Source organism: Physeter macrocephalus, chromosome 17, assembly GCF_002837175.3.
Source record: "Physeter macrocephalus isolate SW-GA chromosome 17, ASM283717v5, whole genome shotgun sequence".
Lineage (NCBI taxonomy): Eukaryota > Metazoa > Chordata > Mammalia > Artiodactyla > Physeteridae > Physeter > Physeter macrocephalus.
The window spans coordinates 27,621,292-27,635,292 of record NC_041230.1 but is presented as its reverse complement, the minus strand read 5'-3'; the positions used below and the strand labels follow the sequence as shown (position 1 = coordinate 27,635,292).

General features: G+C 39.5%; 1 protein-coding gene across 5 annotated transcripts in view; it reads right to left on the bottom strand.

The window, feature by feature from the left end:
• BBS2 (Bardet-Biedl syndrome 2) overlaps positions 1-14,001 on the bottom strand; it is a 44,815-nt gene that overhangs the window by 12,269 nt on the left and 18,545 nt on the right. For all 5 annotated transcript variants that reach the window (XR_008615410.1, XR_008615411.1, XR_008615412.1 and 2 more), the window contains exons 8-16: positions 12,726-12,861; positions 12,355-12,494; positions 11,309-11,453; positions 11,052-11,223; positions 10,210-10,339; positions 8,638-8,769; positions 8,020-8,157; positions 6,750-6,862; positions 475-623 (exon numbers count right to left, since the gene is read on the bottom strand). Coding sequence is in view for 1 of the 5 variants with exons in the window: in XM_055078806.1 (XP_054934781.1) it covers positions 475-623; positions 6,750-6,862; positions 8,020-8,157; positions 8,638-8,769; positions 10,210-10,339; positions 11,052-11,223; positions 11,309-11,453; positions 12,355-12,494; positions 12,726-12,861 (1,255 nt within the window). In the remaining 4 variants the exon portion in view is untranslated. The remainder of the gene's footprint in view (positions 1-474; positions 624-6,749; positions 6,863-8,019; positions 8,158-8,637; positions 8,770-10,209; positions 10,340-11,051; positions 11,224-11,308; positions 11,454-12,354; positions 12,495-12,725; positions 12,862-14,001) is intronic.

Here is a 14,001-nt window from a genome sequence, read left to right as displayed (position 1 = left end):
GCTAAGTGGATATGAGCTTTGATCCTTTTCTATAAAAGGAGGTCAAAGCACTGACCCAAAACAGCAGATTCCATGTATAAGTCTCTGGCTGATATTTTTGCTTCCTTTGGTTTATTCTGTTGTTCTTTTTGTAAATTTTAAGTTGGACACTTAACTCATTGATTTTCAGTCTTTTTTATTTTTTTCTAATAGGAGTATTTAAGGCTTTCCTCTTGAGTATATGTCACTAGGTTTTTCTTTAGAGGATGCAGCAAAATCTAAGAAAAGGAGCTGAAAGTGTTCTTTCCCTCTGAAGTCTGCAGACTAAAGCCAAACAATAGGCTGACTGAAACTCAAGTGAACGGTGCTAACTTCAATATGAAAGGCATCTTTATAGATACAAGCCCTGATATGAATTCTTGAAGCTACCACCATCTTCAGTGGTTCTCACCCCAAAATTACAGATGAAATACAGTGCTACAAAAAGATACTTACCACGTAGACGACCTGCTCTTTGAATCGCTTGATTTACTGCTTTGAGGCTTCCCAACAGCTCTGTGTGATTGCTACAGCGAATTTTATATCCATTGAGCAAGTCTTTATTAAGGTCATATAGTTCCATATAGCGATTCTTCATTGTTTTCCTGTGTACGTCAAAAGAAATTTAACACCACTGTACCTCAATATGGCAGGCTTAAATGAAAAGACCTGCAAACTTCTTAGACATTAAAAAAAGGAACAAACCAGATTTTTAGCTGTATTGTCATTAAAACAGGGTAACTGCTAAAGTCTGCTTTGAAAACATTGAGAATTTTCTATGAAATATTCTGTTTCTACCAAATAAATGGAAGACAAATGGCCTTCCTTGGTTATTGATCCATGGTTTGTTTGAACTTAGGAACCAAGAATTATCATGCCCATGATATGAAGGGTGGGGAAAAGTGAGTAAGGTGATAGGCTATCTTCCAAGCTTCACATTAATACTGACAGTTGCTTGTAAAGTTAAACATACACTTAGTATACAACACAGCAATCACATTATGCCACATTTCACCCAAAAGAAATATGTCTGCAAAAGACCTGTATGCAAATGTTTATAGCAGCTTTATTCTCAATCACCAAAGTCTGGAAACAACCCAAATGACAATTAATTGGTGAATGGATACACAAAGTATGGCTATCCAGACAAGAGAATACTATTCAGCAATAATAAGGAATGAACTACTGATAACTTGCAACGATAAGGATGAATCTCAAAGGCATTATGGTAAGTGAAAGAAGCCAGACCCAAAAGGCTATATATTTGTATGATTCCATTTATATGACATTTAGGAAAAGGTAAAACTATAGGAAGAGAAATTAAAATTAGATCAGTGGCTGCCAGGGCCTGGAGGTTAGGAGAGGTACTTGATTCTGGTAGTAGTATAAATTTCCCCAAATTTATTGAACTGTAAACCTAAAAAGGGTGAACTATCTACATGTATATTATAAATTATATATCAACTAACCTGGCTTTAAAAAATACAAACAATGTATATCTGGTAGTCTCTAAATGAAATATAAATAAATCAAGAAAAAAGGAATTTAGAGGTTGCTGGTCACCTCTCTTCAGTTTAGCACAGTCAAATGCCTAAAGCCAGCAACATCTCTTTCACTTAAAAAAAAAAAAAAAAAAAAAAAAAAAGAAAGCCAGAGAGAAAAAAAGGAGGAGCCCTATAGATAAAGTTGGCCAAAAAAGCAAAAATCTTATATACCTCAGAGAAAACAGCTGGAAGAAAATGAACTGGAAAGAGGTAAAACTATCTCAATTATTTGTATTACAAATAATACAGTGCACCTCTGGAAAAACTAAACTATAAGATAATTTAGTAAAGTAGTAGACTATAAAATCAACACAGAAAAATCAATAGTGTTCATACAGACAAACAAAAAACCAGTTAGAAGATATAATGTGGAAGAAAGAGCCTATTTACAATTGCAAAAAGAAAATACCTACACCTAAACTTGACAAGCAATGTCTGATACCTACATGAACAAAACCATAAAACTCCTGAAACACATAAACATGCCTTGAAACAAAATATAAAGACATACCGCATTCTTAGTAAGACTGAACATCACTGTAACAATGTCAATTCTTCCTAAGTTAATAAATTTAATGTGATCCCAGTAAAACTACCTACTTTTTTCTGGAGCTAAAATAACTGATAAAGTTCACAGAACAAACAAGCATGAGTAGCCCGGAAAACCATGAAAAAGAAGAGCAAAAGGGTTGGGGGAGGGGCACCTAGCCACACCAGACATTAAAACATACAAAGCATTTTCAAGAAAAGAATCGCACTGTCAAAGGAAGAGACAAGACGGACGGATAGAGCAATATAGAAAATCCAGAAATAGACCCACTGCATATGGAAATACATTATATTATTATAAAGGCAGCATCTCAAATCAGTGGGAAAACAGGCTTTTAAAGTAGTATTACTGAAACAATGTGAGAGTCACATAGAAAAAGATAAAACTGAATTTATAACTTACACTGAACACCAGGATAAACTCCAACTGTAACAGACTTAAATGTAAATATACAAAATACTAAAAGAAAGTATAGGTGAATTTCTCTACAAATGGGAAGTAAGGAAACTTTTGTAACTAGAACTCAAAATGTAGAAGTACCAAGGAAAAGATGGATCAATTTGACTACATAAAAAATTTTAAAAGCTTTTATACGCAAAACCAAAAATCTAAATAGGCAAAAGAAATAAACAATTTACAGGGAATTCCCTGGCAGTCCAGTGGTTAGGACTCCAAGCTTCCACTGCAGGGGGCACGGGTTCAATCCCTGGTTGGGGAACTAAGATCCCTCATGCTGCCTGGCGTGGCCAAAAAAAAAAAAAAAAAGAAAAGAAACAATTTATACACCAAAAGAAACGCAAATAAGCCCTTAAAATAATGAAAAGATGCTCAATACTGCTCATAATAAAATAAATGAAAATTAAAACAACAGTGAGACCATTTCTCACCCACTGAATTGGTAAGTATCCAAGAGTTTGCCAACATACTCCACTGACAAGACTAAGGGAAACAGGCCCTCTCAGAGGAGAATGCAAAATGATATGACTGCTATGGAGGGGAATTTGGCAAAATCTTGCAAAACTGTATATACACTTATCATTTTCCCCAGCAATCCCATTTTAGAACTTTTCCCCAAAGATACCTGAGTAAAAATATGAAAAGATATATGTAACAAAATTATTCACTGCAATATAATAGCAGAAGAGCAACCCAAATGTGGAGAACTAGCTGAATAAACATCCAGAGAATAGAGTACTGTGCAGCTGTAAAAACAAATGAGAAGTATCTCTGTGTACTACTGTGGAATGAACTCCAAGATATATTTTTAAGTGTAAAAAGCAAGGTGGAGAAGAGTAATTTGCTATGATTTACTTACCATGTGAGGAGATGTGTGTATGTATATTTAAATTTTTTTTTTTTTTTTTTTCCGGTACGCGGGCCTCTCACTGTTGTGGCCTCTCCCATTGCGGAGCACAGGGTCGGGATGCACAGGCTCCGGACGCACAGGCTCAGCGGCCATGGCTCACGGGCCCAGCCACTCCGCGGCATGTGGGATCTTCCCGGACCAGGGCATGAACCCGTGTCCCCTGCATCGGCAGGCAGACTCTCAACCACTGCGCCACCAGGGAAGCCCTGATTGGTTATTTATAGTGAAAGGGAGGAAACAGGATGCAGGTGACAGGAAAGAGAAGTTAGACTTTTCTGCACATATTTTTTGGGCCGACTTTGGACCCCATATAAGGTTTTAATAAATATGTAATAAAATCAAACCAAAAAGGAAAAAATGTCAATCCCCTGAGATTGATAGCAAAATGAACCTGTGTATCACACTTGTAGCATGACCAAAAAAAAGAGGAATTATTTCAAATGACTTTAAAATATAGTAATTTGACTAAAACTCCCTACTAGAACACACTCTAAAGACACAAAGAACTAGAAAAAAATTCTTACACCATTTTCGGCAATCATATTGTTGACAGTAATATTGGTATTATCCTTAAATGTTGTGTATGTACCATAAGATAAAGCCAATAGTTATGTTGACAGTGGTTACAGACATGATTTCCAATGTGAGAGAGAAGAGATACACCGTTAACATCAAAATTAAGTAACAGCCTGTATTCATAAATTTGAAGTGGAAATAGTATGAATTCATGATATATTTGCTCATTGAAAAAAATATACACATTACCTAGCTTTATCTATGGAAAAGGTCTCAAATCAATATCCAACCCAGTAGCAATGAGCATCTCTAATGCTCAGACTATGATCTCCATCTCCCAGGAGACCAGGACCCAAAGGACCAGGATTGAAGAAATAGCTGACTCCAGATTCAGAAGAGGATATATACCAGATAAGCCTAAAACATCTTGTACAAGAAAACAAACTAATGAAACTAATAGGTCTGTCCAAAGGTATTGATAACTGCAGCCAACCTGAAAAGGCTTCTACTGGCCAAAGACAGGACAACTGAGCCACCATAAAGAATAACTGAAATGGACTGAAGCACATTAAAAACGTTAATAGGATTTTAAAAATCTCATTCGTCAACTTGGAGATGCTAGGGAACCAACTCATTATTTTAAAGCTAATAAATAGTGTGTCATTCCAGTACAAACTGTACCTCAGGGAACCAAATAATTCATTAATTCATGAGGGAATGTTACTCTTTATAGAAGTACTTCAGCCAATTTACAAAGAAAAAATAACAATTAAAATATCACTATTTTGCAAACCCCAGAAGAAATAATCGATTTCAACAGTGATCATCAACAGCTGATAACATAATAAAGAGACAATCAGACGTTACATGCATCCTCACAGAAGTACACTTATGAAGCATTCTTGCTAAAAAATTGAACCTGAATCTGATCAATCCTCTGTATCTAACTACCATTTTCACAGAAAACAGGGGACAGAGAATACTACTAAACATTACCACAGGATACAATCAACAAAATCCAAAGTGGGAAACTACAGAAGGAGGAGAGAGTTAGGAGAAAAAGTGAGCAAGCAAATATATGGATTAAAAGAGATTTATCAACCAAATTCAATGCATGATGGTCTTTGGTCTTTGAATCTTGATTTGAACAAAACAACTTAAAACACACAAACACACACACACATACATTTGAGACAACTGGGGAAATTTTAAACACTGACTAGATATTTTGTGATATTAAGAAATTATTTTACATTTTTCTAAGTGTGATAATGGTATTGTGGGTTATTGATTTTTAAAGGTTCATTGTCTGAAATATTTGTGGCAAAAATTATATGATGTCTGGAATTTGCTTCAAAATAACACAGTACCTAGAAGAGGAAGAAGGTGAATGTGGAGATGAAACAAGATGAGCCCTTAGTTGATGGCTACTGAAGCCAAGTAGCCGCTATAGAGGAAATCATTATATAATTCGATCTACTTTTGTGTTTGAACTCTTCAACAATATAACTTTCAGAAATCACTTACTTCTGAGCAAGACCATTTTAACTATCTGCTAATGATTCAGGCCTTTCAGGAAAAAAACAAGCAGCACCTTAGATGAACTCTTACCTCTAAAGTGCACACATAAACTTCACCTATCATTGGTGAACTATTTTACTGAATCCACCTCAGTACATTTTATTGCCAAGATAAATTTTGCATCTTAGCAAGAAGCTAGACGTGCACAAATTTGTTTTTAACTTTTTATTCTAAAATATAATACATATTCAAGGACTGCCCCAGTGGTCCAGTGGTAAAGAATCTGCCTTCCAATGTAGGGGACGTGGGTTTGATCCCTGGTCGGGTAACTAAGATGCCACGTGCCGCGGGGCACACAACTACTGAGCCCCCGCGCCTCAACTAGAGAGCCCTCATGCCGCAAACTACAGAGCCCACGTGCTCTGGAGCCCGCGCACCACAACTAGAGAGAAGCCCGAGCACCACAACCAAAGATCCCGCATGCTTCAACGAAGATCCCGCGTGCCGCAACTAAGACCTGATGCAGCCAAAAGTTTAAAAATTTTAAAAAATATAAAGATTAAAATATAATACATATTCAGAAAAACTCACAAATGCTTGTTAACTAGGTCAAGAAATAGGACATTGCCAACATTCAAGAAGCTTCCCAATGTGTTCTCTCTGAATAGAGTCCCCTCGTCCCCAAGGAGAATATCTTAAATGATAATCTCTTCCCTGTATTGCTTTATATTTTTATCATCTATGTATGCTTCCCAAATGATAGAGCTTAGTTTTGTCTGTTTCCAAACTATATAAATGGAAGCATTTTGCACATATTCTTTTGAGTCTTACTTGTTTCAATCTCCATTATGTTTGTTAAGATTTGTCCATGTTGTTACATGTCATCCAGATATGTACATTCTCATTGCATGTAGTATTCCACTGTACAGATATATCATAATTTATCAGTTATATTAGTATGGATTGTTTCCACTTTGGGGTTCGTATGAATGATGCCTTTATGAACATTCTTGAACTAATATCTTGGTTTATATGCACAAGTTTCTCGAGGTTATAAACCAGGAGAATTGCTGGGTCATAGGGTGTGCACATTTTCAACTTTACTGATGATGCCAAGTTATTTTCCAAAGTCTCTGTACCTATTTACACTCCTACTAGTAGCATCTGAGAGATGTTACTCCATATTGCTGACGCTTTCAACCACGCACCTGTCCTAGCCATGGTAAATACTCACATGTCCCTCATCAGACGAGCATCCTCAGCTCGAACCAGCAAACTTCGGATCAGATTAGAATTATCAGCCATGTCAGCACTGAGCTTCTGATGCACTGAGTGATATTCATCCACCTGGAGACCATGAACACCCAGGAATTAAAAAGACCTCATAGGGACTTCCCTGGCAGTCCAGTGGCTAAGACTCTGCGCTTCCACTGCAGGGGGCATAGGTTTGAGCCCTGATCAGGGAACTAAGATCCCGCATGCTGCATGGTGGCCAAAAAAAAAAAAAGCCTCACAAACGTCTTGAAAACTAGATAAATTGAAAAGACGCCATGTATTATATACCGAGGCCCTTTTATTTCTTTTTTATTTCTTTATTTATTTTTATTTCTTTATTTTTGGCTGTGCTGGGTCTTTGTTGCTGCACGCAGGCTTTCTCTAGTCGCGGCGAGCGGGGGCCGCTCCTCACTGCGGTGCGTGGGCTTCTCATTGTGGTGGCTTCTCTTGCTGTGGAGCACGGGCTCTAGGAGGGCAGGCTTCAGTAGTTGTGGCACGTGGGCTCAGTCGTTGTGGCTCGCGGCTCTAGAGCGCAGGCTCAGCAGTTGTGGCACACGGGCTCAGTTGCTCCGCGGCATGTGGGATCTTCCCGGACCAGGACTCAAACCCGTGTCCCCTGCATCGGCAGGTGGATTCTTAACCACTGCGCCACCAGGGGAGCCCTGCCCTTTTCTTTCTGCCGTTCACTGGCCCCAATTTAACTATCTCCCGGGTTTCATCTCCTCCTGTGCTGCCTCCAACACTCAAAATGACATTCGATGTGAATCTTTCCCACGTCTTAGCAGCGTGAGCCCAAGCAACACAAATATTAACATTTTAGATATCTGGGGTAGGGATGTTGTTGTAAGTGGGGACAAATCACAATCCTTTTCTTTTTTGATTTTGGGTTCTTGGAAAGCACTAAACCAAAAAGCAAAGTAAATGCAACAGATATGATGAAAGGCTAGCAAAGGGAAATGTTCATTTATTGTTTTTAAAGTGTCCCTCCAAACCAAACACAGAAAGCAGGGTGGTCAAGAGCTAACCACTCACTTTTATAAAAGATACCCTTTTAACTCATGAACTCACCACTACGAGCTCAATTTTTATTTTAAGAATTTTCAAAAGTTCTTTAAAACATGACTACCATGTAACATATGTACATTTGTAGTACCACTAATTTAAGAGCAATATTTCAAACATTATTAGACCACAATGTTCTCTCAAATGCACCCACCAGGTGCCCTCACCTTAACTAGCACCTTTCGTAATTCCTCGAAATAGACAGGGAAATCGGCTTCTACCTGAAGGTCCTCGATAGCAAAAAATGATGCCATCGACTGGATGATATCACCAGCCAAATCAATATCATCAGTATTTATAGTGATCTATCCAGAGAAAAAAAGACAAGTTAGACATTAAAGACAAACTTGGCCGAAAACTACCTGAAATTCCCCATATCCAACACATTTATTGAACACAAATGTATATGTGGTGATAAATAAAGATAAGATCTAGCCCTCAAGGAAATTACAAACCACATTAATTATTTCTAGGAGCAGGCAAAAAACAAATCAATCCTCTTGCCTTATAAACCGAACAACAAGGTCATTCAGACAGTGAAAATGTTTTGTCCTCCTCTGTATTCCTAAACCGTCCCAAATTAGGCAAGGAATGGGTGAAGGGAGGGTGGGAGAGAGGCAGAAAACTACTGTTCTAGATTATACGCCCATGTCAGAGATGATAACACTAACAGACTAGGCTGAAACACGTGGTTTTATGACCTTGAGATTGGTTTCACCTGCCTCACTTTACACTGAACGTTAAATGTTACGTGAGAAATCTGTGCCCGTGACAGTAAAAATTACCTCTCCACTAAGTTTTATTTTTATACACAGCTGGCCACCATTCCGTAAGGATGTGAAACACACTTGAAATGGAACATTCTGAATGTTAGTGTCCTCTGGTAACAGAAAGTTCTGGTTGAGCCACATAAAAACCTTAAAGATGAACAGGATGAAATGAATTTCCATTTTTAAAGTACAGTCATTATTAAGAGTTATCCTGCTTTCTAGTTTTACTCCTTGGAAAAACAAAACAAACAAACAAACAAAAAACAATTATACTTCACCCCCACCAAGAAAACACTATTCACACTCCTTTTTCCCACCCCATGCATGTTCTTTTTTTTTTTTTTTCTGGTATGCGGGCCTCCCTCTGTTGTGGCCTCTCCCGTTGCGGAGCACAGGCTCCGGACGCGCAGGCTCAGCGGCCATGGCTCACGGGCCCAGCCGCTCCGCGGCATGTGGGATCCTCCCAGACCGGGGCGCGAACCCGGTTCCCCTGCATCGGCAGGCGGACGCGCAACCACTGCGCCACCAGGGAAGCCCCGCATGTTCTTAAGTAACATTCATAATTATGTCTGGCCCCACAGCATGTGTAATTTTATAGCATTTTCTACTTAGACATAAGCTTATATGCAATGTGGAAATGATTCAGGTATGAGGCTAATTCTGTTTACATGATAGCTCTTCTGTGGCTATATCCTGCTTAAAATCATTCCATTCCACTCTTTAAAAAATTTAAATGAAGTTTGCACACATACAGCACAGAGATACATCCACACTGTAAGTTAAGAATTAATTTTAATATAAATAATAATACTTTACAGTGGTTTGCAACACAGGTTCCACATAAGATCCACCTGTGAGGCCTTTTGGAAGGGGCCACCTGTAGAGTTTCATGTTTCACAGGCCAGGAAGGGGCCTGAGAATCTACATGATTAAAAGCCTCACTGAGAATTCCAAAGTCCAGCCGATGTTAAAATCCACAGGTATTAGTCCTTTAAACTTTACAAAATGCTATTATCCCAATTATGTAATCCTCAGGGGCCCCCTTGTGAGGTAAGACTATCCTCACCTACAGATAGAAAACTGGGGCTCAGACTGGTGAGGGGAATTCCGTAAGATCGCTAAGAATTTACTAGTTAAGGTGACACTTGAACCCCCAAAATGTTCCCATTTCCAAGTCCCCACTCTTTCCATTCTGATGCATGCTCCTCTTGTAACACTAGATCCAACCACACTAAGACTATAAGAAAGAGAGGAATTGAAAACTGGGAAGAATTCACCTGTGACTAAGGATTGCTTAGGTAATAAATTATTAATAATTATTATTACTAATAAATTATTCAAAATAAATATTTCTGAATTGATTATCCAAAATAAATATTTTTGAATAATTTTTCAAAATGAGAGAAGATATTTTAGCAACATTTTTGGTACAGGTTATAAACAATCCAACTCCAAGCTACATAACTCTTTCATGTCATATTTACTGCTACCAAATGACACATTCATGTAATTTCCCCCTTTCTACAGAGAAACATCCAAAGGATTCTGAAGTGCAAAAGTGTTGAAAGAGAAAAGCCAGATACTCACCCTCTGTGCCCGTTCTGCGATGATAAAGTTGACGTAACTGAGTGGCTCACTGCCAGAGTCCGGGCTGGTCAGCGCATACATGGAGAAACGGGGGAGTTGTCTTGTCAACTCAAACACATGAAACTGGGTGCTGTGGCCAACCAACGGAACACAAGAGAACTGTTTATGTAGAATTTATTTCAAAGGGCAAGGCCCAGAAAATAAATGTAACATCACTACCAGGTCATCAAGCTGACATTTAAGGGTTTCAATAAAGAAACTCCCCCCGCCCAAAAAAGACTTGAGGGTTAAAGTCCCATATGTAATGGTGTTTTGGGATTTAGTGACATCATGAGTCTGTGTACATACTGGGCTGGCCAAAAAGTTCATTCCGTAAGATGTTACGGAAAACCCCGAACGAACTTTTTGGCCAACCCAATATATGCCTGCACCAAGGGCTAAAAACACTCTAAAAGGAATGTGAAAAGGTTTTTATCTTCCAAAAATCTAGTGGTTTTCTTTCACTAGCTGAGGTTACATATGACTCTTATGTAAAGGTGCAACCTAACCTTGTAGTCTTAGTGGCCCAAACTAAATCATCCTTTAAATGTATTTTTGGAACTTTTGTGAATATGAGATCATCTGACTAAAACCAGAAATAACCATCTTAAACTTATATACTCGTTATTTTTTTTGAAAGATTTCAAATTAGAGAAATAAGAGGTCATAGAAAACCTTGCCTGGGTGGGAAGAACCGTTAAACGGCTTCTCCGGCCCCAGAGAATCCATGACATCATGGGAAATCTACACATTTTGCTCTCTAACTGCTCTCTGGAAATGAACTGTGACTTGCAAAGGGTCACCTGCTCCTGTAACCCACGAAGGTTTTCAAGTGCAGATCCACAGGGACATCTTTGGGAGGTGTAATTGGGATGCGGATGGAGCTGGAAAGGTTGTGAATGCTGGGATGCACCACGTGGCTTTCACCTAGAAAAATTCCCTCTGCAAAAATCAGTACTGCTCGGATGATGGTGTCTGCAGGGAAGAGAGAAGACAGCAGTCCAAGAACCACTCCAAGATGGCACAGGTGCCAACACACCAGCTCCAAGTAACGACTTACCATTAGAAGTGGAAATGCACAACTCTGCATGGGCAGCCTGGGCCTCGCTCCCCAGATTGACGGAGAGGGCAGTGTGGAGCTTGGTGTTGGCCGGGATGATGCCCCCATGCCCATCAGCCTCATTCAGTGGACTGCTCAGTTCGGCCTGCAAAACACCCCACCCACTTCCAACTCAGTCACCGGAACAGTGAGCTAATGTTAATTTTAAATAACATGGCTATTTAGCTTCAGAAGACAGATCCCCCATCATCTTATTCACCTGATTCTTCAGAGGACTCACCTCATTAGTGCTCTCGCTCTAACCTGGCTTTTTCCCGAAGGAAAATACTCTCATCCCTTCCTGTGGTTAGGGTCCAGTGTCCCCCCAGCATGTCTTTTACATTTTTCTGCATTTTTTTTTAGTAACTAAAGAAATTCACTTAGTATAGCAAATTCAAATACAGTTATGCATAATGGGACAAATTAAAATCCTACTCCCCAGCTCATCCTCCAGTCAGTTTGGTACATGCATGTACATATACACACATGCACACACACACACACACACACACACACACACACACAGAGCTGCAGTTGTCAATTTTTATGTTACTTGTTGTTGAAAAAGATAAAAGTTACTCTATACATATTGTTCTCGCTTCCTTTCATTCAGTAATACCACAGATACCCTTCCATATCAGTCCCCATATATATACTTCATTCTTTTGAGCTGCTTAATATTCCCCAGCCCACAGTCCCTACTACTGATCAAAAGGTAAGTTGCTTCCAACTGTTCCCTGCTACAAATAGTGCTGCAGTAAATGTCTCTGAACACTCATGCAAATATTTCCACAGTTTAGCTGCCCAGCAGTGGAATTTCTAGGTTAAAGGATACACACCCTCTTCATTCTGACACTAGCAAAAAGGCAAACCATCTGTGCTTCCACCAGCGGGGAGGGGGAGCCCACAATGTGGCAGACGCTGGAACTCTTCTTTCACAGCTGCCAATCCTCCTGGTCATTCTCAACTTCTCAAGACTCCCATGGGCCTTCCACAGGAGGACCTACCTTGGCATTGTCCTCATAGTTACGGAGCTCCAGCAACAGGTTCTGCTTTTTCTGACTCAGCTCTCGGATCAGGTCCTGCTCTACGCTGGCGTCCATGAGGTTCCCTCTCATCTCAGCCGTGCCTGGCAGGTAGCCCCGGACTGACAAGAGGAAAAAACACTCACCAGACTGAGGGATAAGCCCAGGTACAGCCAGGTCTACTTTTAAGTCATCAATTACCTGTTCTTAAAACCTAAGTTTTCATTTCCCCAACTTAGGTGAATTTATTAGGATGAAAGGATACCAACACAAACACTTTATAGTGGAATTTCCCGGTATTCAGACCCAAATCAAAATCTGACTTTTCAAGGATTCTTCCTATCCCGATTTACTTTCCCCATCCACCGAGCAGCAGATTAACTGTATGTGGCCATCCATCCGGTAATCTCCCTCCACCACACCAGCAACTGCAGAAGAAAAGTTGTCCTTAAAGATGACCTCCCCAGTTCGGTCACTTCGAGCATCGACCTAAAAATAAAACAAGAACTTGAAAAATAGCTTATGCTACGGTTTTTTTAAAATAACACAAAATTTTAAAGTTGAATCAGCTTTAAAATCAGTTTTGGTCTAGAAGTTTTTAAGAGTATTCCATGGGGCCCTGTGGCTTCTCAGGACGTACCTACAACCATCAGGGCCAAGGGGCCACAATCAGCTCTGTTTTCTTTTTCTTATTAAGTAAAAGCTGTTTTACATACTGGCCTGCACATAGTATTTCCTTTGAAGAAGTGGGTTGCCTGAGAGGCAGTACATTTAGAATATACAGAACGGTGCAAAAGTCCAAACTGCCTGGGTTTGAATTCCAGCTTTGCCACTGGGATCTTTTTTTGCCTGTGGGATCTTGGACAACTCTCTTAACCATTCTGTGCTTGGCCTCCTCATCTGGAGGTCAATAATTGATTGATCTGGAGATCAATAATAAGAACATCAGGAAAATAACCGTATCCACACCTCAGAGTTGTAATGAGGCCTAAAGGAATTAACACGGGGTAAGCACTCAGAACAGGGCCTGGCACATACAGGCATACCAGACATGTTAGCTCTATATACAAATTTTATCTTTACTATATGTAAATGTATACAATATAGTTATAGCTAAAGTTTGAAAAATGCCAACCTAGCCCAATCTTCCACCATATAACCTTTTGTAATAGCCCTGTTTAAGAGTCCCTCTTCTGGGACTTCTCTGGTGGTCTGGTGGTCTCAATGCAGGGGGCCCGGGTTCGATCCCTGGTCAGGGAACTAAGATCCCACATGCCACAACTAAGAGCCCGCATGCTGCAACTAAGACCTGGTACAGCCCAATAAATAAATAAATAAATAAATTTTTTTTTTTAAAAAGAGTCCCTCTTCCACGTACACTAATGAGACACCTCAGAGAGCCCTACTATCCTCTGAGTCTCCTCTTCCCAAGGGAGGCAAATAACTAACCAACCCATCAGAAACAAAAGCATCTCAAAACGACAATGAAGGATAACCACTTAAAATGATGACTTTGTTCTAAGCAAGAACATATGCATTATATTAATAAAAGGCTAGCTACAGAAAATCTAATACAGCAAGCATCTCAGTGACCACTATTTCTGTCTTTTCATAAACATCCTTCTGCGC